At 35.5% G+C, this 21,933-nt stretch overlaps 1 protein-coding gene across 8 annotated transcripts in view; it reads left to right on the top strand.

The window, feature by feature from the left end:
• The window catches only part of ABCC9 (ATP binding cassette subfamily C member 9), a 131,325-nt gene that overhangs the window by 67,179 nt on the left and 42,213 nt on the right, over window positions 1-21,933 (top strand). For 7 of the 8 annotated variants that reach the window (XM_045466916.1, XM_045466913.1, XM_045466918.1 and 4 more), the window contains 6 exons: window positions 3,208-3,246; window positions 4,629-4,730; window positions 6,404-6,488; window positions 7,695-7,775; window positions 18,150-18,287; window positions 18,618-18,743. In XM_045466916.1, the coding sequence (XP_045322872.1) occupies window positions 3,208-3,246; window positions 4,629-4,730; window positions 6,404-6,488; window positions 7,695-7,775; window positions 18,150-18,287; window positions 18,618-18,743 (571 nt within the window). The remainder of the gene's footprint in view (window positions 1-3,207; window positions 3,247-4,628; window positions 4,731-6,403; window positions 6,489-7,694; window positions 7,776-18,149; window positions 18,288-18,617; window positions 18,744-21,933) is intronic. The other variant, XM_045466921.1, reaches the window with a different exon arrangement.

Raw genomic sequence — 21,933 nt, 5'->3', positions numbered from 1 at the left:
CAGAAGAATTGCATATGTGAACTATTCACTGTAATAATTCCCTCACCTTTCTTCATACTGTTATGAGATGTACCTTTTTGATATGAAAATCTAATTACTTACCTCTTGCTTATAATTTTTGCAATTGACTGGCCAAGAAATATTCCAAAGACCTTTGCATACTATATCAGGACCTCTCATGATCTGGTCCCTGTCTAATCCCCCCACCCTTAGCACTGTGTTCCAGTAACCCTGAACTACAAGTTGTTTCTCAAATGCACACACTCCTGTGTAACTCCTTTCCTTAGATAGTTAGTCTCACTTTTTTTCTAGTGTCAAATCAGATATTATCTCTTTGACAGAGCCTTCTCTCATTCTCCTAGGTATATTGAAATGTACTGTCTCTTCTGATCCCTCTGAACTATGTTTAGGTAACTAGTGTGTTATTGGTCTCCTTAGTAGACTGATACACCCTATATCCAAAGCACGTTCTTTTTCTCTTTATCTGCTTTACATCTAGTCCAGGCCCTGGCTCTTTTCTACTTTTATTAGTGGAAAAACAGCACTCTCCCATCTCTGTCTCTGTCTCTCTCGTGTTTCTGTCTATCTTTCTAATTTCAAACCCCACCCCCAGGTACCACCCTGGCCCCTTCCTTTTGTAGATGAGAAAAATCTTCACAAGTTCTTTCCCGTTCCTCTTATTCTCCTCTTGTCTCAGTCCACTGCACTCTGGTTTCTACCTCTGCCACTCCACTGAGACTACTCTTATTAAGTCCATCGGTGGCATCCTAATTTTTAAATTCATTGTGTACTTTTTGATCATTGTGTTAATTGACCTCCTGGTCCCTTGACATTGTTGCCCATAAGTTTTGCTTCAAAATGCCTCCTTGCTTAATTTTGACTCACAGGTGAGTTTACCTCAAAGCATTTGCCTGCTCCTCTTGGTCCTTTCTTCAGGTTTCTCTTCCTTAGTCATTCATTAAATAGTGATATCTTTCAGGTTCTAACTTTGTCCCCTTTTTTTCTGCCTCTATGTATACTCTCCAGGCAAGCAGATAACTTCTGATGAATTTAGTTTTCTCTATTTGGTCCCGTTCCTTTCTTCTATTATGAAACAAGCTACAGAGTAATCCATTAATTTCTACACCTGCTTCTTTTCATCTGTTTTCTGTCTTCCTCAAATTAACTAAAACCGTTGAGGTCATTCATTAACTTTTTACCATTTAAAAAAAATCCAAATTACTTGGGGCACCTGGATGGCTCAGTCAGTTGAGCGTCCATCTCTTGGTTTTGGCTCAGATCATGATCTCATGGTTCGTGGGTTCAAGCCCTGTGTCAGGCTCTGCACTGGCAGTACGGAGCCTCCTTGGGATTCCCTGCTCTCCCTCTCTCCCTGCCCCTCCCCTGCTTGCTCTCTATCTCCTTCTCTCTAAAAGTAAATAAACATTTAAAAACTACAAATTTCTTTTTTTAATATAATTTGTTGTCAAATTGGTTTCCATACAACACCCAGTGCTCATCCCAACAAGTGCCCTCCTCCATGCCCATCACCCACTTTCCCCTCACCCCAATCCCCCATCAACCCTCAGTTTGTTCTCAGTCCTTAAGAGTCTCTTATGGTTTGCCTCCCTCCCTCTCTGTAACTTTTTTTGCCCCTTCCCTTCCCCCATGGTCTTCTCTTAAGTTTCTCAAGATCCACATATGAGTAAAAACATAGTGTATCTGTCTTTCTCTGCCTGACTTATTTCACTTAGCCTAATACCCTCCAGTTCCATCCAAATTGCTGCAAATGGCCAGATTTCATTCTTTCTCATTGCCAAGTAGTATTCCATTGTATATATAAACCATGTCTTCTTTATCCATTTGTCAGGTGATGGACATTTAGGCTCTTTCCATAATTTGGCTATTGTTAAAAGTGCTGCTATAAACATTGGGGTACATTTGCCCCTATGCATCAGCACTCCTGTATCCCTTGGGTAAATTCCTAGCAGTACCACTGCTAGGTCATAGGGTAGTTCTAGTTTTAATTTTTTGAGGAAACTCCACGCTGTTTTTCAGAGTGGCTACACCAGTTTGCATTCCCACCAACAGTGCAGGAGGATTACCATTTCTCCACATCCTCGCCAGCATCTATAGTCTCCTGATTTGTTCATTTTAGCCATTCTGACCAGTGTGAGGTGGTATCTCAGTGTGGTTTTGAAAATCCAAATTTCCTGATACTAAAGCATATTATAAGCAAATATCACTTGGGAAAATGTAGATTTCATTATTTTTGGTATGTGAGCAACTCGGGTCAGAGAATAATCATTATTGAGAGGAGATTTTTAGTCTGAAATTGTTTTTTCCTGCCTTAGTTAACCTTACCAGGATGTCATTAGCAGTGTGCAAGTGTGAAAATCTTATCATTAGTAGCTCTAAGCTAAGTATTACTAGACAACATACTTAGGTATATTTTCTCCATAAAAGCATATGGTGCTTTCCAGAGCCAAATGAGATCTACTTTTAGAGTTCCACTGGACTTTAATTTTGCGTGTAGTTTTTGAATTCAGGTCTTGAATTCAACTACATTATTCAAATTTAGAACAATAAAATGAATAGGTGTTTTTCTCCCATAATATAGATATAACTAAATGTTATTAGGAAAACATCTCTTTGTACATAAATCATATCAAACAATAACCATACCCAAATGTTGTGGTTTGACCTATTGTGCATGTCTGTCTTTCTTAGGATTCCTTAAGGACCAAGCTGTGTCTAAACCTTTCAAGTTTAGAGCCCCAAAAGTAGTTCTTTTTTTCATGCCATAGGATGGCTTATTAGGAATCTAAACAGATTAGATTTCAATTTTAAAGGTAAGGAGACTTTGGAGATACCAAATCCTTATACAGACTAGGAAACTATTGTAGGAAGATTACCTAAATTTATACAGCTAGATAGAACAGAGGTGGTGTAGAACCCAGGTCACTGTATGAACCCAGATGTTGTAATGAAACAGAACAGTGCTATCTATCTTTTGGAAGCTTACTAAGCAATTATTTCCTCACTGATGAAGACATAAAAGAAAATTATTATTTGTCTGGTTTGTCTTTGAAATTAATATCAAAAACCATTTGGGAAACATAGCTATTAATATGTCCAATGTTTATTTTATTTTTATCTGATATATGCACACATTCATTCTTATATTTATATTTCATAATTAATGAACATTGTTTGCCATACTTGCAGTGTAAATGAATCTGAACCTTCTTTTGAAGCAACCAGAAGGTATTATTTCTATTTTAATCTGCATTTAATAAGAATAACTTTCTTCCTCAGACTTTACCTAATACTCAGACTCTTACTCCTAGTCATTTTATTCACTCTGATGATGTACCAATTTATTTATTAAAATGTACCAACATATTTCCAATAGCAGTGGTTCCCAACATTTACAGTCTGCTAAAAAAATTAATTTGCCAAACAAAATGGCCCATTGTGTCAACGGTTTTCCTCTCCATGAGTCACAAATGTCTCAACTTTGGCCAAAACTCAAACTGTTCTTAGTAAATTGTTTTTGGGATTTCATAAAATAAAAGTACAAGAATATGTATATTGTTTATGAGTTAAACAATGATGGGATCTGTCCATAAGCTAGAGATGGAAAGACCAGGGGGAGAAGAAGAAGACATGTCAGAAGTTGGGAACCACTGTTCTACTGCACATACAATGATCTCAGAGACTACTAGCATACTCTATATCATCATATCTTTTAAACTCCTAAGACATGTTTCGGGATGATCACTGAATATTTCTAATTACTCTTTTTCTTAACCTAACTATCTTTTAACTGTGATTCCTTAATTAGTACTTACAGACCATGAACTAACTGTGGAAGTGTGACTTTTAAGCTGACCCCTTTCCTACCCCAATTCCATCATCTTCTTTATCTTCAACTCACATGTATTTTCCTGGTGATTGCAAATTAAAGTCTGATGTATAGACATCTGGTAGAATGTGTAAACCAAAAAAAAAAAAATGGGGAGGAGGAAGAGGCTATAATTTTTAGGAAATAAGCTATTTCAATATGTTTTGAAATGTGTAGCTTTTAAATGTGTAGTTATTTCAACATTGAAATGGATTCCTCAATGTATTATTGCTTTGAAATAATTATATATTATCTACTACCTTAAAACATTGTTAACATGAATAAGCCACAGACACAGTACCAATTAATGTCTTTTTTTAAGGTCTGCATATAAAATTCAGAGTTATGTAAGGTGCTTTTAATATAAAGTAAAATATCAGTGGCTATTGGAGAGAGTGTATTGCTATTGACCTTTTAATCATTTTCAAAATTGTAGTTATTTTACAAAATAAATTTTCAACCTATAGTTTATACCTCTAAACACTTCTTTAGCATAGCAAAATCAAATTTTGCGCATTGAGGAACATTTTGATTAAATTCTAATCTTTCTAATTTAGGTGAAATACTTAACCATAAATAGTAAGTTTGGTGGTTATTAAAATATTCTTTCTTAGAAGCTTTCCATTTCTGTGTTTAAGATATTTCATCAACTTTTGTTCTTCTTAAAGTTTTACTAAAATACAAATACAGCACAACATCCTTTTATACCTTCGGTGTTTTGTTTATCTTTTCCATTTTCCAGTAGGAACAGGTATTCTGTGGCTTACGCAGCTCAAAAACCTTGGCTATTAAATGCTACAGTAGAAGAAAATATTACTTTTGGAAGTCCTTTCAACAAACAGAGGTAATTTTGAATGTAAAATTTAGAACTAAAATGAGCAACTATTTCTAATGCTTATGTTTGGTCCATGGTTTCTGGAACCTGCAGAGCCATGCCTTCCTTTTTTCCCTGCATGCCCTGCTTCCATCTTCATCACCAGGTCTTTTGAGTCAACTTTTTAAATAGAAGTCTGGCTGGACGTTTCAGCCCATCCTGTATACTTACTGTACACCAAAACTAAGCTGCTGAAATGGAATCATGGAGGGTGGAGTGTGGAGGGGTGGAGGGGCTGGTGGTTGGGAGGGTGCTGAGGTTATTGATAAATAGAAGGAAAAATCCAAGGAAGAAAGAAAGTTACCCGTGGAAAGAAAAGGAAGAATGTGGGATCTGAGAGGTTCTAGTTACAAATAGCAGCCAGAATACGCCATCTCTCAACCGTCTTTAAATACCACCAGAGTGTACAAAGGCGTGACCCTTAAGCCAGCCTCAGAAGGCTGGGTCTTAAAACCCTAAGCCAAACCTTGAAAGTTAAGGAGAATTAGTTCAAGGGGGAGGCACAGGGAAGGGAGGGAAGAGGAAATCAGATAGTGTGGGAGGAAGAACTTAAGTTACATGGGATCATTTGGGACCCTGGGAACAAACCAGACAGAAAAGGATTTATGTATATTCACAGTGGCAAAATAGATTTAAATGAAAGCTGAGATGAGGTAGTGGATGCCTTAAAAGCCAATTTGATATAATTCTATGCATTCTGGGGAGGCACAGCAAGTTTTAGAAAGGGGAATAATGAAGTAACTGTGATGATTAATCTGAAATTGTAATGATAGATACATAAGGATGAATCTGCACTAGGAGCAAGGAGACATTTAGACATTTGTTGGAATAATTATCCAGGCATGCAGTGTTCATTGCCTGCCCTTGGGGGTGACTGCAGAAATAGAAAAGAAGAGACGGCAGACAAAAAAACAATTCTTGAATAAGAATGGAAAAATAAGAGCAGGGAGAAGAAGAGGGAAGAATCAATAATGACTTTTTAATATTTTAAGACTAGGTGATTGAGAAAATGAAATTATTGATATTTTCCCTAGTGTTCCCTATCTCCTATACTTGCAATTTATCATTTCCAGTCCAGGCGTTAAATCTGTTTGAGTATCATCAATCCTCAACACCTTCCATTTCTCTTCCCTTCAGCATGCATGATAATATGCACAGACACCCACCCACAACCTGTGTTTTAGCTCTTGTGAGCCTCCTGTTGTCCCTGAGATGCACCATGGCCTTTTCACCTTCATGCAGCTCCTGAAGTCTCCCTCCTTTCCATCATTTTCTTCCTAACAAGTTACAACCCATCTTCCAGATACAGCTTACATGTTGCCTCCTTTGCAAAGACTTCTTAGAGTGGTCAACCATTTCTTTCTATGTATGTTAGAAGCATTTTCCACCTACATCAGCTGTAGCACCTAATAAGATCCATTTTATTATATGTTTCTTTATCAGCCTTCTCCATTTACTAGTTTTATAAGAGTGGAAACCAAAATCTATTTATCTTGGTTTCCACAAACCCAGTGTAGAGGCGAATATATACCAAGTTGTTCAACAAATGTTGTATTTTGGCTTCCAAGATATTGAACTTGGGACTTACTTTATGGGTAGTATATTAATAGTGATCTAAAAATTCAAAACAATTTCTCCCAAAGGTACAAAGCAGTTACGGATGCCTGTTCTCTTCAGCCAGATATTGACTTACTACCTTTTGGAGACCAAACTGAAATTGGAGAGAGGGTGAGCTATGTATAGTTTAATTAAATAAAAGAAACATCTAAAAAAGTCTTCTGGTTGTCTTTAACCTTTAATGGAGCATAATGAAATCTGAGAGCTTAGGGGCTGTGCGTTGTCCTAGTGGCAGGTTCTGGAAATAGGAGCACAGGAGCTTTAATGCCAGTCTTCGGTATCTGTTGGGTAACCACCATATACTTAACATTGTGCTAGCTACTAGAGAGTTCTCAAGGAAAATAAAGCAGTTCCTGCCTTTGATCAAATGTATTTTTACATACTTGGAGTTGAAATTGAGATTGCTTCCGACTTCTTCCATTCTTGTCAACATCTATTTATTCTTGTTAAAGTATCCTTTTTTCTTTGTGTAAACATGTTTAATGGTGATGTCATACTGTTCTGAGCAGCTAAAAAATATTTATGCCTGCATACAATCTTTAAAACAATTTTGGCTAAATTTTTTAAGTTTATTTATTTTGAGACAGAGAGAGAGCACTCATGGTCATGAGATCATGACCTGAACTGAAATCAGGAGTCTGAAATTTAACTGACTAAGCCACCCAGGCGCCCCTATAGTCAGTGTTCTTAATGGCTATTCTTGATTGCAGCATAATATACTGTTTAAGAGCATGGACTTCTCTGAGCCTTAGTTTCCTTGTGTGTAAAGTAAAGGGAATAATGCCTAGACATTGGAATTGCTATAAGGAATAAAAGAAATAAGGAATGTAAAAGCATTTACACAAGTCTGCACATACTAAGTGGTCAATAAATACTAGTTTAAAAATTGTTATAATTGGTACTTGTTTATAAAAACATTGCTGTATAGACTGTTGAACGTAATTGGCAATATAAATTTTAAGAGGTATATGTTAAGTAAACTAGAGATACAATTTGCAAAACTAGTAAAAATTTTGGAATTGCTGGCAGTGTTTAGCGCTAACCATGTGTTTGGTTATTAAAGCTTTTGTACAGCAGAGCTGTCTATCAGAGTGAAAGAAGAATTCATGTTACCACTCAAAAATTCTCTTAACTATGATTCAAGTATTGACTAATAGACAATTTTGATTTTATCTTACTAATGCTATCACAATTTAATCAATAAATTACCATTACTTTAAAATTTCTGAAAAACAAGTTTGTATTTTAAAGAGAATTCTTCACCGTCAGATCATTTGCTTTTGGAAAGGTTGGATACTTATGGTTATTCTTCTCTAGGGCATCAACCTGAGTGGGGGTCAGAGGCAAAGAATCTGTGTGGCACGAGCTCTCTATCAAAATACCAACATTGTCTTTTTGGTGAGAATATGATCTTTGTTTCTACTTCATGTTTCCCTCTGGACAAATGAGACTTTAAAGATTCAAGTCAGGTTACTCAAGGAAAGATGGGTTAACTTCTGAAATAATAAAGAACATAAAGGAAACAAAATCTCACAATACAAATCAGATCAACCCATAAGGCTGAGAGTTGGAGTATCCAGATTGGTGTCCAAGTGACTTAGGTGCCCTAAATTGTTGCTTATGTGAGCTTCTTAACCATGAGTATCATTAATGGAAAAGTCTGTATAGTGTTGGATCAACTGGACAGGATCATATGCCTTCTCATTTATGTTGGATGACAAAGAAAGAAAGGCTAGAAAATGCACTCTTGGTGGATATAGGAGGAAGTAAGCATAGTACTCCATTACAGTGGTGTGCACCTCAGACTGTGCATAAGCTTTGACTGAGAAGCTTTCTAAAGCTATAGAAATTTTGGTACCACCCTTGACCTACTGAATCATAATTTATAAGGGCAGAGTCTAGAGCCTGGGTCTTAAAAAAAGCTACATGGATGACCCTCCTGTATATACTGGGTAAAAAATCTTGTTCTACCTATAGATCCACAAACAGATTTTGATGATATTGATTATGAATTTTGCCCTAGTTTGGTTCTTCTAGCAGGAGGTAGCCAAAATAACTGAACTTTTAAGTAGTATATTAGACACCAGCAGGGTATGTAAATGCATCCTTCCCCTGCCTTCTCCTTCTGTGCAATTATTAACCATCTGTAATTCTGGTTTCCAGACTTCTTTATAATTTTCATTCTATCTAAAATCTATAAGCTCTTCAAAAAGTAGGTTGGTTTTGAAGTCTCTCACGAAATGTGGATCTATTGCTGGGGGTAGGAGTAGAATTTGGACATACTGGAAATTCACTTCAGGTTAATCTCCCTAAGAGTACCTGTCACCAAAATTCTCCAGAAAACTACACCACAAAAACCATAGCAAGATCTAGCAGTAACTTATGTACTTGTAAATCCCTTCCATAGTGGATGGACCTACAACTGGAAATGACTTCTTGAATTTTAGGATCAGTTAATAGCTGAACCACCTGAAGACGAAGTGACTTGGAAATCTGAAAGAGACCAAGGTCTTCTGGGTCTAGTATTCTATCCCTGTTCATTCCACTGCCTTCAATTTAGTGACTGTTACTTATTACAATTGTAGAATCCGTTGAGAGTTGTTGAGAGTTGGGGTGTTGAGAGTTGGGATATCCAGATTGGTGTCTGGTTAACTTATTCAAAGAATTCATAAGGTTAACTTATTGTAGATTCCCATCCATTCATTATAGGATTACTTTTCATATTGCCTCTTAACAGTTTTTTGATGACTCTGAAGACAGATTGCTTCCAGGTGGCCATTTTGGTCACTGTATACGTTTCCTATTGCTGCCATACCAAATTGCTATATTTTGTGGTTTAAATAATCTGATGGTTCTGTAGGTTAGAAGTCTAAAATGAATCTCACTGAACTAAAATCAGTGTCGTTAGGGCTGTGTTCCCTTCTGGAGGCTCTAGGGGACAATCCACTTCCTTGCCTTTTCCAACTTGTAGAGGCTGCCCACATTCCTTGGCTCATGGCTGCCTTCCTTCATCTTCAAAGCCAGTAACTTTCTATCTCTGACCATTGTTACTAGTCACATCTTCCTCTCTTCACAGCTAGGAAAGTTCTCTTCTCTCAAGGATTCATGTAATTAGTTTGAACCTATTTGGATTATTCAGGACAATCTTCCAATCTAGAGGTTTTTAATGTTAATCATATGTGCAAAGTCCCACTTGCCATATAAGGCAACATTTACAGGTTTGGGGGCCTTTATTCTGCCTACCACAGATGGCTCTTATCGGGAAGTTATTAAGTGATTAAAATCTACTTCCTTGGATTTTTCATTAATTGGTTTTCCTTCTGCTTCTACAGCAGCAAATATATTTCTTTTTTGCAGTCATATTCAACATTTTAATATTATTTTCATAACTTGTCTTAATTTACTTTAAGCTAAGCAAGCTTAGTATTTTTAATTCTTCCAAAATAATATAATTTTGATAACTTCTCTTAATCCTGGGTATAATAGTATTTGTCAGAGTCCCTTTGAAAAAGTGTGTTCTAGATGCACTCTGATCAGCTTAGATAACCTTACAACCAGTGGATTTTATTATCTATATATTTACTTTATTGCAACCTGAAATTGAATATTTTAGCAGCAAAAAATATTATTGATGTGTTTTAATAATTATCTCAGAATTATATCCTATAATTTCTTTGTAGAAAAATTCACAAGGTACTCTGAACCACAGTGTTATCCCATTTGATCTTATGACTGTGCTGTGAGTGTAGATGGTATCCTCATGTTAGATGAAGAAACATATGCATAGAGTGCCTTACCCAAGGACTAATGACTAGTGAGTGGCAATGTCTGGGCTAGAGCTGCATGCCTTTTGAGTATTGTTTTCTGATCAGCTAAGAATCTCTAGTATTAAAAGAAAAATTATTACTATCAAGTTAGCACCTGTATTGTCCTTTTTTCCCCTTCCTTTTGCCTTTTCCCATTATCTCCCTACCTTCCTACCTTCCTCTTTTCCTTTCCCCATCCCTCTCTTCCCTTTCCCAAACCCTTCCCCTTCCTCCCTTCCACCCTTTCTTCCTTCCACCTTCCCATCCATTAATATTTAGTGAATGTCCTCAGTGCCAACTTCTGTGTTAGACAGAAGAAACAAAGGAGAAAAAGACTTTTCTCCTATCTTTCAGGATCTTACTTGGTGCAAATAATTACTTAGATGATGTTTTGTTTTACTCTAATTAAACTTTATCACATTAGCCTTTACATAATATCAAAGCCAAATGGAAACATCTTAATGGTGTATGAAGTATACTAGTTATTTTTGAAGCTTTATGGCATATACAAATGTGCTGTATCAGTGAATATACTTACAAGTTATTTCCAAAAATATATCCATACAAAAAATACATACTATTTATAGATATTCTTTGAATATAAGAAGAATACACTAGTGAGAACTGTATGTACGTATATAAAAAATAATATGCTCTTGAAAAAAAGAAGAATCATTTATTCATTGAATTGGCTTTTGACAAATTGTTTTACTTTCTTTAAAAGAAGTATCTTCCTTGGGGCGCCTGGGTGGCTCAGTCAGGTAAGCGTCAGACTCTTGATTTCGGCTCAGCTCATGATCTCAGGTTCGTGAGATCAAGCCCTTCATTGGGTTCTGCGCTAACAATGTGGAGCCTGCTTAGGATTCTCTGTCTCCCTCTCTCTGCTCTTCCCCACCCCACTCAAAAATAAATAAATAATTTTTTTAAAAAAAGTATCTCCCCTAAATCCAAAATGTTAATATACAAACTGAATCTTGAGAAATGATTCCCAACCCATATAACCTAGATTTTTATTAAGTTGTATAAAATATTACATTTGACTGTAACACCAAGATGCTCCTTAATGAAGCTATGGCATATAAATTATAGCAACCATTCTTAAGGGATCTCTGTGATGTAGGCATGATTCTAAGTACTTTATACATATTAGCTCACTTAATTCTCAGAATAACCCTATTAGGTTTAGCATTATTACGATTATTATTATTATTATTATTATCGTTATTGTTATTACTACTGCTATTTATGGTTGAGGATACTGAGGCTTTGGGGGATAGTTTATCTAAGGTCATATAGATAGTAATAGTGAAGCAAGGTTACAAACCCAGATAACCTGATTTCATAGCCTATGTTTTTAACCACCTTCCTTATTAAGAGATTCTTAGAAGTCAATAAACTCTCATTGTGATGCTTAAAAGGGATTAGCAAAGTATTAATCTATTTATAAGAAAGTATAGAATCTATTTATAAGAAAGTATTTATAATCTATTTATAAGAAAGTAATAATAAAATAACACTTCCACAACACTCCGCAGAAACTTTTCCCGTGCTACTTTATTTGATCTTTGCAAAAAGTTTATATGCTCTCTGAAAAGTCTCTTTATTACCCCCATTTTGCAAATGAAATAATTGAGTTTGGAAAATTACCCAGCGTCAGAGAGGTGGAGTCATGACTAAAATTTGAGGCTCTTAATTTAGAGATAATGGACTTTACATTATGCCTTACTATCTTATACGTTTAAAGTCAGAATTTTATAGAAAACCAAGCTGAATTATTATTAAGAACTCGTTTCCAGTTCATGTGCTATTTCTACGTGAAAACTTCTCAGAATCATTTGGAATAGTTTGTATCACAAGGGAGTCTTACGGTTCTTATTGGAATCAGAGGCAGGAGATTGTCTCAGAAACAATCAGATTACCTCTATAATCATTATCTGATTTTGGAAAATCAGTGATATGCTGGTAGCTAAGTCTTGGTATTATATCCTTGCTACCTTATTGGAAATGGAGATAGAGAAAACTTCACCAGTATAACCCTGATACTAATGGTATTTTTTCCACTGCTGTGGAAACATTGCTTTATCCCACATCACTTAATTTTTTTTTACATTTATATATTTCTGAGAAACAGAGAGAGACAGAGCACAAGTGGGGGAGGGACAGAGAGAAAAGGAGACCCAGAATCTGAAGCAGGGTCCAGGTTCGGAGCTGTCAGCACAGAGCCCAATGCAGGGCTTAAACTCACACACAATGAGATCATGACTTGAGCCAAAGTCAGACGCTTAACCAACTGGGCCACCCAGGTGCCCCTATTCTACATCACTTTATACTGATACCTGAACTCTCCTTTTTAAAGTAATTCTTAAGTGCTATCAGAACTTCTCTATGTTAAAAGAAATTCCATATAATAGTAATTGATCTTTCTATCACTTATCCAAAATCTAACAATTAGAAAATTCAAATTAGAGATTTTCTTCTTGTTACTAAAAGAAGCTAAGTGACAAAAAGCTGATGTCTGTGATGATTCAAAAAAGAAACTCACTGGACAGTAGTAGAAAGCTAATTCAATCTCCTATGCATACATCGTGGAACATTTCAGAAATAATTAATGTTCATTAGGATGATCCATAGGTTCTGAAAGATTTTGAAATATCTCCCATGTCATCCAAAGAAATTTCAGGACAGTGAAGATAATTGTGTCATTAAGTGCATTGTGTTTAGTTACCGTGTTTAAAATATATATACTCACATTAATATATGTGTGTATATGTGTATATACATGTGTGTTGATATCACTTTGTCAACTTATTACATTGTCCAAAATGTTGCATTATTTAAATGATCTAAACAAATGAGATTACAGTAAGCATGTCTCCACTGTTAAATGTATTCCTATAAAAGCTGTTTGAGGACATTAATTACATCACCTCTTTATTCGTAATTATGAAATCAGTAAACTGATTTTTTAAAAGCTGTTATAATTTTAAATCACCCTTTAGCTATCTAAATGCCTTGTTAATATTTCTTTTTCATACAGGCTACTCCTAAATACTATAATAAAGCCATCTTGCTTATAGCTTCTGTTGATGCAGGCAGAGATTGATGGAGACTTTTGTGAAATTATTGAGTAATCATATCACTGGTATAATGATCACATACATGCATTTATTCTAACTTCCAGATAACAATTTCTATCTCAATAGAAATTGCTTTTACTTTTCACTGTCCAGATAATTATCCAGTGCAATTTATCTGTATATATACTATAACCATGCTTTCTCAATTGTTTAGAAAATTTTCCCCAGTTACAGTTTTTAACTATTTCGCTATGTAGCATATGTGTAGTAGAATGAGTAGACTTCTTTTTTGGTCCTAAAAGACAAAGTACAAATTTGTTTCATATTGCATGCAAGTGCAATATGCAAGAACAGCAAAGAAATAAGTGTGATGAAGAAGACATTTATGAATTCCTTTTTCCCTGTTCCAATCGCTCTTCCCAGTTCTTTGCCAGAAACCTCTACTGTTTTCTACTGCTTGTCCCTTTAGCACTCCCTGAGTTTCTCTCAGTCCCCTGCCATGAGTAGCACTTCCAACTGGTAATTACATTATCTACTCACCATGCTCTCTGCAGGTAACTTTGCCTTATAATTCATTATTTTCTGGAAAGATTCCAGTTTTCTCTAATGGTTTCTAGTTTTCTTCTTTTAAGAATTCCAAAATGTCAAGCATCTACTTTGATGCTGTATGTAACATTATAGAAATAAAATGTATGTTAAAATAAATAATAGGAATGTCATCACCAGTCAATTAATATAATTCCCTAAATCATTTTCTAAGTGACTTAATCACTTGGTACATGAAAGCTTCCTTTCTTCCCAAGACACTACCACTGTCAGGTCAGTGGTAGGTATGGTATTCTTGTCATTACTACTATTACTACCAATAATATAATAAAGCTATCATTTACCTAGTGTCTATTATTTAGCTGGTAATATACTAAGTACATTATTTGTATTATCTCATTTAATCCAATTAATATTTTTATGCCTGTTTTACCATATTTTTTTCTTTTTTTATGTTTATTTTATTTTTGAGAGAGAAAGAAGGAGAGTAAGCACTGGAGAGGCAGATAGAGAGGGGGACAGAGGAGCCAAAGCAGGCTCTGCAACGACAGCAGAGAGCCTGATGCGGGTCTCAAACTCACAAACTGTGAGATCATGATCTGAGCTGAAGTCGGGCGCTCAACTGGCTGAGCCACCCAGACACCCCTTACCATATATTTTTAAGTCCTTGGATATATCTGTAATAACTGTTCAAAAGGCCACTAATTCTTACATCTGAGCCATATTGAGCCAGAGTCAATTTCTACTGACTGCTTTTTCTCTTTACTCTGGTTCAAACTTTCCTGTTCTTTATATATGTGTTAATTGTTTTCTGTATCCTGGATATTGTAAGTGGTATATTGTAGAGCCTCTACATTCTTACTAGTTTCCTATGATGAGTGTTGATTTATTCTAGCAAAGGAAGTTAACTTAGCTAGAGTCAGATGCCACCTGAAATTTCTTTTTTAATCAAAGTATATTTGACAAATAATTTGTAACATATTTAAAATGTACAGCATGATAATTTGTTATATGTATACATTGTGAGAGGATTCCTATCATTGAGTTAATCAACACATCCATTACCTCACATCTTTACATTTTTGGACAAAGCAGGATGAAAGCACTTAAGTTCTGCTCTCTTAAAAAATTTCAATTTTATAATACAGTGTTATGAACTATAGTCACCATGTTATACATTATATCCTCAGACCTTTTTCATCTCATAACTGAAAGTTTATATTCTTTTACCAACTTTACCTATTACTCCCAGGCCCAGCCCCTAACAACCACCATCCTACCCTGATTCTGTGAGTTTCACTCTTTTTTTGTTTAATTTAGATTCCACATAGAAGTGATAGCAGGCAGTATTTATCTTTCTCTGTCTGTCTTATTTCTCTTAGCATAATACTCTACAGGTTTATACATGTTATTGCACCTGTCAGGGTATTCTTTCTCATGGCTGAATAATACTCAAGTGTGTATCTGTGTGTGTGTGTGTGTGTGTGTGTGAGAGAGAGAGAGAGAGAGAGAGAGAAACGTTTTCTTTATTCATACATCTTATCCATCTTTGACAGAAACTTAGGTTGCTCCCATACCTTGGCTATTGTGAATAATGCTGCTAAGAACATGGAGAACAGATATCTCTTTGAGATAATGATTTCATTTCCTTTGGACATATATGAAGACGTGGGATGGTATTGTAGTTGTATTTTAAAATGTTTGAGGAATCTACATACTGTTTCCATAGTGGCTACACCAGTTATATTCCCATCAAAAGTTCCCTTTTGCTTCATATCCTCATCAGCTTTTGTCATCTCTTGTCTTTTTGATAATAGACGTCCTAAGAGGTGTGAGGTGATACCTTATTGTGGTTTTGATTTGCACTTTCTTGATGACTAGTGATGTTGAGCACATTTGCATATACCTGTTGGCCATTTGTATGTCTTTGAAAAATGTCAGTTCAGGTCCTTTGTCTATTTTTAAATTGGGTTATTTGGGCTTTATTGCTATTGAGTTGTATGAGTTCCTTATATGTTTTGAATATTAACCCCTTACTGAATATGTAGTTTGCAAATATTTTATCTCATTCTATAGGTGGTCTTTTCATTTTGTTGATGGCTTCCATTGCTGTGCAGAGCTTTTAAATTTGATGTAATCTCACTTGTTTATTTTTGCTTTTGTTGCCTTTGCTTTTGGTGTCAAATCCAAAAAAATCATTGCCAAGACCAATGTCAGAGAGCTTGCCTCCTATAATTTCTTCTAAGACTAATTTCAGATTTTTATTTAAGTCTTTAATCTATTTTAAGTTGATTTTTGTGTGCTGTGTAAGTTGTCCAGTTTCGTCAAGTCTTTTGTGATTTTCCCAACACAGCTTATTGAAGAAACTATCTTTTCATCATTGTATATTCTTGGCTCCTTTGTCAAAATTTAATTGGCCATATACACATGGGTTTATTTCTAAGCTCTTTATTCTGTTCCATTAATTATGTGTCACTTTTTATGCGAATATCATACTTTTGATTGCTATAGCTTTGTAACATAGTTTGCAATCAAGAAATGTGATGTCTTTACCCTTGTTCTTCCTCAAGATTTTTTCCTTTTCTTTCTTTCTTTCTTTCTTTTTTTTTTTTTTTTTTTTTGGCTATTTGGGGTCTTTTGTAGTTCCATATAAATTTTAAGATTTTTTTTCTATTTCTTAGAAAAATATTATTGGAATTTTGCTAAGGATTTCACTAGCTGGACATTTTATTATTAATATTAATTCTTCCAGTTCATGAACACAGAGTATCTTTCCATTTGTTCATCTCTTTAATTTTTCCACCAACATCCTCAGTATATGGATGGATATTCACCTCTTTGGTTAAATTCACTCTGGGTATTTTAGTTTTTTTTGAGTGATTGTAAATGGGATTTTTTTTCTTAATTTACCTTTCTATAGTTCATTCTCTTTTTTTTAATGTTTATTTATTTTTGAGAGAGACAGCACAAGCAGGAGAGGGGCAGAGAGAGAGGGGTCAGAACCTCCAAAGAGGGCTCTGCCATGATAGCTTTCGTGCTGACAGCAGTGAGCCTGATGTGGGGGGCTTGAACTTACGAACCATGACCTCATGACCTGAGCCATCTTCCAATAGCTCTTTCAGTCTACAGGGAGGATCACAATCAGCACCCACATTCATGCTAATTAGAAGCTGTGCCCTCAGGTAGTAGCTTGTAAAGTATGCAAACTCTGCTCAGGAAAAGACTGGGAAGAGGGTTTGTTTTTTGTTTTTTCTTTGTTTGTTTGTTTGTTTGTTTTTTGCCTGCCCCTTTGGCTCTGAGCTCTGGAAGGATAGATGTAGTAAGTGCTCACATGTGTGTTAACAACTGCTTTTTTGCTTCCTGTATTTCTGTGGGACTTATCAATGCAAGCCCCACTGGCTTTCAAAGCTAAGTGACTTGGGGGCCTGCCCCTTGGATAGCAGCCATAAAATTTGAGGCACTAGCTGTGTGGTCCCAACCCTTCACTCCTCAAAGAGAAGTTGGGAGTTGGGGATTTTCTCCAATTGTATGGTGCTGCGCAGAGGGTAAGGTTTGTGGTGAGAGTTGTCTCAGCCTTTACTGTCTTTTAAATGGGGTATTTTCTCAGTTTTCCAATGTGTAGAAGTCACTCAACTAGTTTCTGGATTTCTCTCAGAAGGAATTGTTCTGTGTGTAGCTGCATAGTCAAAGCATCCATGGGAGGAGGGAAATTTAGGAGCCTCCTATGTCGCCATCTTGATGTGGAGTCTATGCCTATTTTTATTATCTAAATTTCAACTCTAGAATTATTTTATTTTTTGTTAAGTCTGTTGTGGGATTTTTATTTTTTTAAAGTTTATTTATTTGTTTTGAGAGAAAGAGAGTGTATGTGAGTGGGGGAAGGACAGAGAAAGAGAGGGAGAGAATCCCAAGCAGGCTCCATGCTGTCAGCGTAGAGTCTTATGTGGAGCTTGATCCCACAAACTGTGATATATGACCTGGGCTGAAATCAAGAGTCAGACACTCAACCAACTGAGCCACCTAGGCACCCCTGTTTAGTCTATTGCTAAAGGTTGTCATGAAGTGTTGTTTTTTGAGCTTGAAGATTCTAGATATAATAATGTAAACCACTTTGGATATTATTATTCACTTTTTGAATAATTTTTAAGGTAAAAGAGAAAATAAAAGCTTCATTTTTAATTTAATATTTTTTCTCAACAATTTAAACATATACAGTCTGTTTTTTTATAAATATGTTAAGGATAATTTGCTCTTAGTTATTTGTATTTCTACTTTCTAAAGAAATTGAGTTACATCCAGAATATAGAAAATGTTTCATATTCTCTCCATTTTACTGGTTGTAGGATGATCCATTCTCTGCCCTGGACATTCACTTGAGTGATCATTTAATGCAGGAAGGGATTTTGAAATTTCTCCAAGATGACAAAAGGACACTTGTTCTTGTAACTCACAAATTACAGTATCTAACACATGCTGACTGGGTAAGAATTTAAAAGAAATGTCATACTCTTAAATACAGAGAACAAACAGAGGGTTGCTGGAGGGATTGTGGGAGGGGGCATGGGCTAAATGGGTAAAGGGCATTAAGGAATCTACTGCTGAAATCATTGTTGCACTATACGCTAACTAACTTGGATGTAAATTAAAAATAAATAAATTTAAATAAAGAAAGAAAAGAAAAAAAAAACAATTTTAATGTTATAGTCATATAAGTAAATAGGCACATTAAGAAATCCTGTCTGAGGTAAAAGTAATTCATTTGGCCAATTAGGGCTTTTTGTCACAGTTCTGCTAATATGTGCTTTGCTTAGATCATAGCCATGAAGGATGGAAGTGTACTAAGAGAAGGGACTTTGAAGGACATTCAAACCAAAGATGTTGAGCTTTATGAACACTGGAAAACACTGATGAATCGGCAAGATCAAGAATTAGAAAAGGTAATTGCTAATAGTTCAGAAGAGTTCAGAATCCACTCCAGAAGAGTCATAAATATACTGTATAATTATCAAAAATTCTTCTAAAGAAGTATTATTATTTAATATTGATGATATAATGGTCCTTATTTGAAACCCAAAGTAATTGTATGTGTATATGTATATGTATATAATTAACAATATAGTTAATAAATAGGTTACTTTGAAACTATAAAATTCTAATGATATTTTTGGATGAAGTAGTCTCAGGTTTTTAGAGAATTTTGATTTGAATTTGAATGATATTACAATTATGTGTCTAAAAAAACAATTTTCTAAAGCATGGCATATCATTATTTTATCTTATTTTTCCTTCTGTGTATCTCATTTTCTTCATCTGTAATATGAGGAAATTTTCACTCACCACCTGCAAATGGAGGGCAGTGATCAAAACAAAATCTAAGATGATTTTGAAAGAAGGAAGAACTGTGAGCTGTAGGTGAAATTGCCAAGCATGTCTGGAATAGGGCTGGGAAGTGAAGGAAGGTGATCAGGAGGAAATAACAATTAACATTTACATGGATGTAGTTTTTCAAGTCCACAATCTCATTTAATTTTCACAAATCCCCAGAAAAAAAGTAAATACAATATGGGAAATAAGTAAAGAAAATATGATCTCACTTTTAGAGATGAGAAAACTGAAGCCCGGAAAGGTTACATAACTTATAAGTTGTGTAGTACATATAAGTGGTCCTAGTTGGATTTAAATCCAAGTCTGTAGTCAATGTAATTCCAGTATAGTGTTATGTATGATGTTATATTACATTGAATGAGGTGATAACAGAGTCAGAAACCAGACTGAGTACAATGAAAGAACAACTTGTAGTTGAAAGATGAAATTATAAATTACATTAGTAAATTTTTGAAGTGTTTTTTGAGTCGAGCCTAGGAAGTGTCCAGAATTTGTTACTCCTGGCATGGAATGAACATTATAAAATGAAATTTTTACATCAGCAAATTTCTGAGTATATCCAGAAATTAAAATGACTTATTTTATAAAAGAATAAAAGGATCTATGTTTCCATAGAGAGAGGAAGATAAAAAGTCAGACAGACCCTAGCATTTGTCTGTCTTCTCCAGATTTGCCAAAGATCTCAAAAACAAATTACCTAAGGAAGAAAAGATGTAAGTAAAAATCTTTAAGTAGAATAGAAAAAATCACAGAACCATTCCAATGAAGATATTCATCAAAAAATATATATAAGGTACAATCAGCAAGAGCCCACTTAGGAATTATACTGTGAGAAACTTGATTATAAACTTATTGGTATGACTCCAAATGACATTTTTTTTTATGGTGACCTAGATGCCAGGGACAAAAGGATATGACGTAAACTTAAGGAGTGGGGCCACTTATGGTTTACTTTGGAAAAAAGATCTGGAAAAAAAAAAGACGGAGAAAGTTGTTGGCTTGATTTTATAGTAATACTGACTATTAAACAAGCCAGGAAGAAAGTCCATTAAGTTGTATTTAGAAATGAAGAGATCACTTGAGATAGCATAGCTCTATAATTAAAGACACATTACAGGGTTATAAATCAGCTGGTGGAGATATGGAGCAAGTTAGAGTGTGGACAGAGCAAATGCAGTTGTGAGGTTGAACAGTGGCCAGTAAAAGCCAGTATGAACCATGCACCTGTCCAGAATCCTCACCTGGTGATAGAGGGTGGTTTCCGCCACCTAAGGAAGGGCAGGCACCTGAAATTCATCCAAAAGCAGGGAGAATCACACTGTGGGGAAAACAGTCTCTTGTTCACTTTATTGTGTGGCAGGATCGAGTGTTTGCCTAGAGCACCAGTTCTCAACCAGGGCCCAGTTTGCTTTCTGGGGGACATTTGGCAACATTTAAAAATGTTTTTGGTTGTCACAGTGGAGGGGCAGGTGCCTCTGGCATCTAGTGGGTAGAAGACAAGGATACTGCTTAGCATCCTGCAGTGCAGCCCCCACAACAAAGAGTTGTCTGGTCAAAATGTAAATACTGCCACGGTTGAGAAAGACAAACCTAGAGCCAAAGCAGATCAAGCAACCAGAGAAGGATGGCAAAACAAAGTATCCTGTCACTGAGCTTTGGACAGAACTGCCAGTTTAATAAGGGGTAAGGAGGAAACAAAAGAATATGTTAAAAGGATAGCAATGAAAACTACAACAAAGAGAAGGAGTTAACACTTTTAGCTGACTTAAATGTTATCAAAAATTCTAGCTTGGATGACAACCATTATCTTCATCATAATATTAAGCAAAATAAACTAGCATCATTTGATGTTTCCTCCCCCAGTCTCCAGCCCTCCCCCTGATCCGATCCTTAACAAGTATTCAATAAATATTTATTAGATAAATTAAACTAAATTCACATATACTTAAGCCAAATATCAACATAATTTAAAATATTTAACTTGTAATGAGCTTAATACGTGCATTTACTTATAAGAGAAATGAGTAAAGATTTTTTTAAAGCATCTTAGATGTTAAATCTTTTACTCACACAGCATGGAGAGTTGAACAAGAACCACATCTTCTGTTTCCCAATTTGATCGCGTTACACATGAAGGAACAAGTCATCTTTATTTTTGTGTTTAATCACATTTGTAAGCATTAGTTTTCATATCATTAGGCAGAATTAAAGCTGATATGAAATTGTCTCCAAAAAAAGAAACACTATTCAAGAGACACTTTAGTTTTCATTCTTTTTTAACCAAGAATCTGGAGGCAATAGAGCCTTCTAGCAAGTATCCTGTATCACACATGTTGTGTAAGAGGCCAAAACAACAACAACAACAACAACCATGATCACTACCTAGAGACTGACCAATAAGGGTTTATTAGTTTATTGATGTAACAAACTGCAATTTGTGTGTGTGGGTGTGTGTGGGTGTCAGAGAGGGGGAGGAAGCACATATACAGAAAGCCCTCAATTTACCAGATTCCAAAAGTCTGTGGGTCAGTTTTTTGGAACTCAGAATGCATTTTCCCGTGGAAACAAGGATATGGTTAGTTTCCCAAACTGTCCAGCAGCAGCTGACTTAACCCACAGTGTATCAGAAAGATACCACTAGTCCAGTTCCAAAGTCACAGGGACGAGGGTGTTCGAGGCAGAGGAGTGGAGAAAATGAAATTCTCCTCCCTTTCTTGAACACAGAACAAGTCTGAAGCAACC

Source organism: Leopardus geoffroyi, chromosome B4 (assembly GCF_018350155.1).
Source record: "Leopardus geoffroyi isolate Oge1 chromosome B4, O.geoffroyi_Oge1_pat1.0, whole genome shotgun sequence".
NCBI classification, from domain to species: Eukaryota; Metazoa; Chordata; class Mammalia; order Carnivora; family Felidae; genus Leopardus; species Leopardus geoffroyi.
The sequence above is the reverse complement of the archived record's forward strand: the minus strand, read 5'-3'. Positions and strand labels throughout refer to the sequence as shown.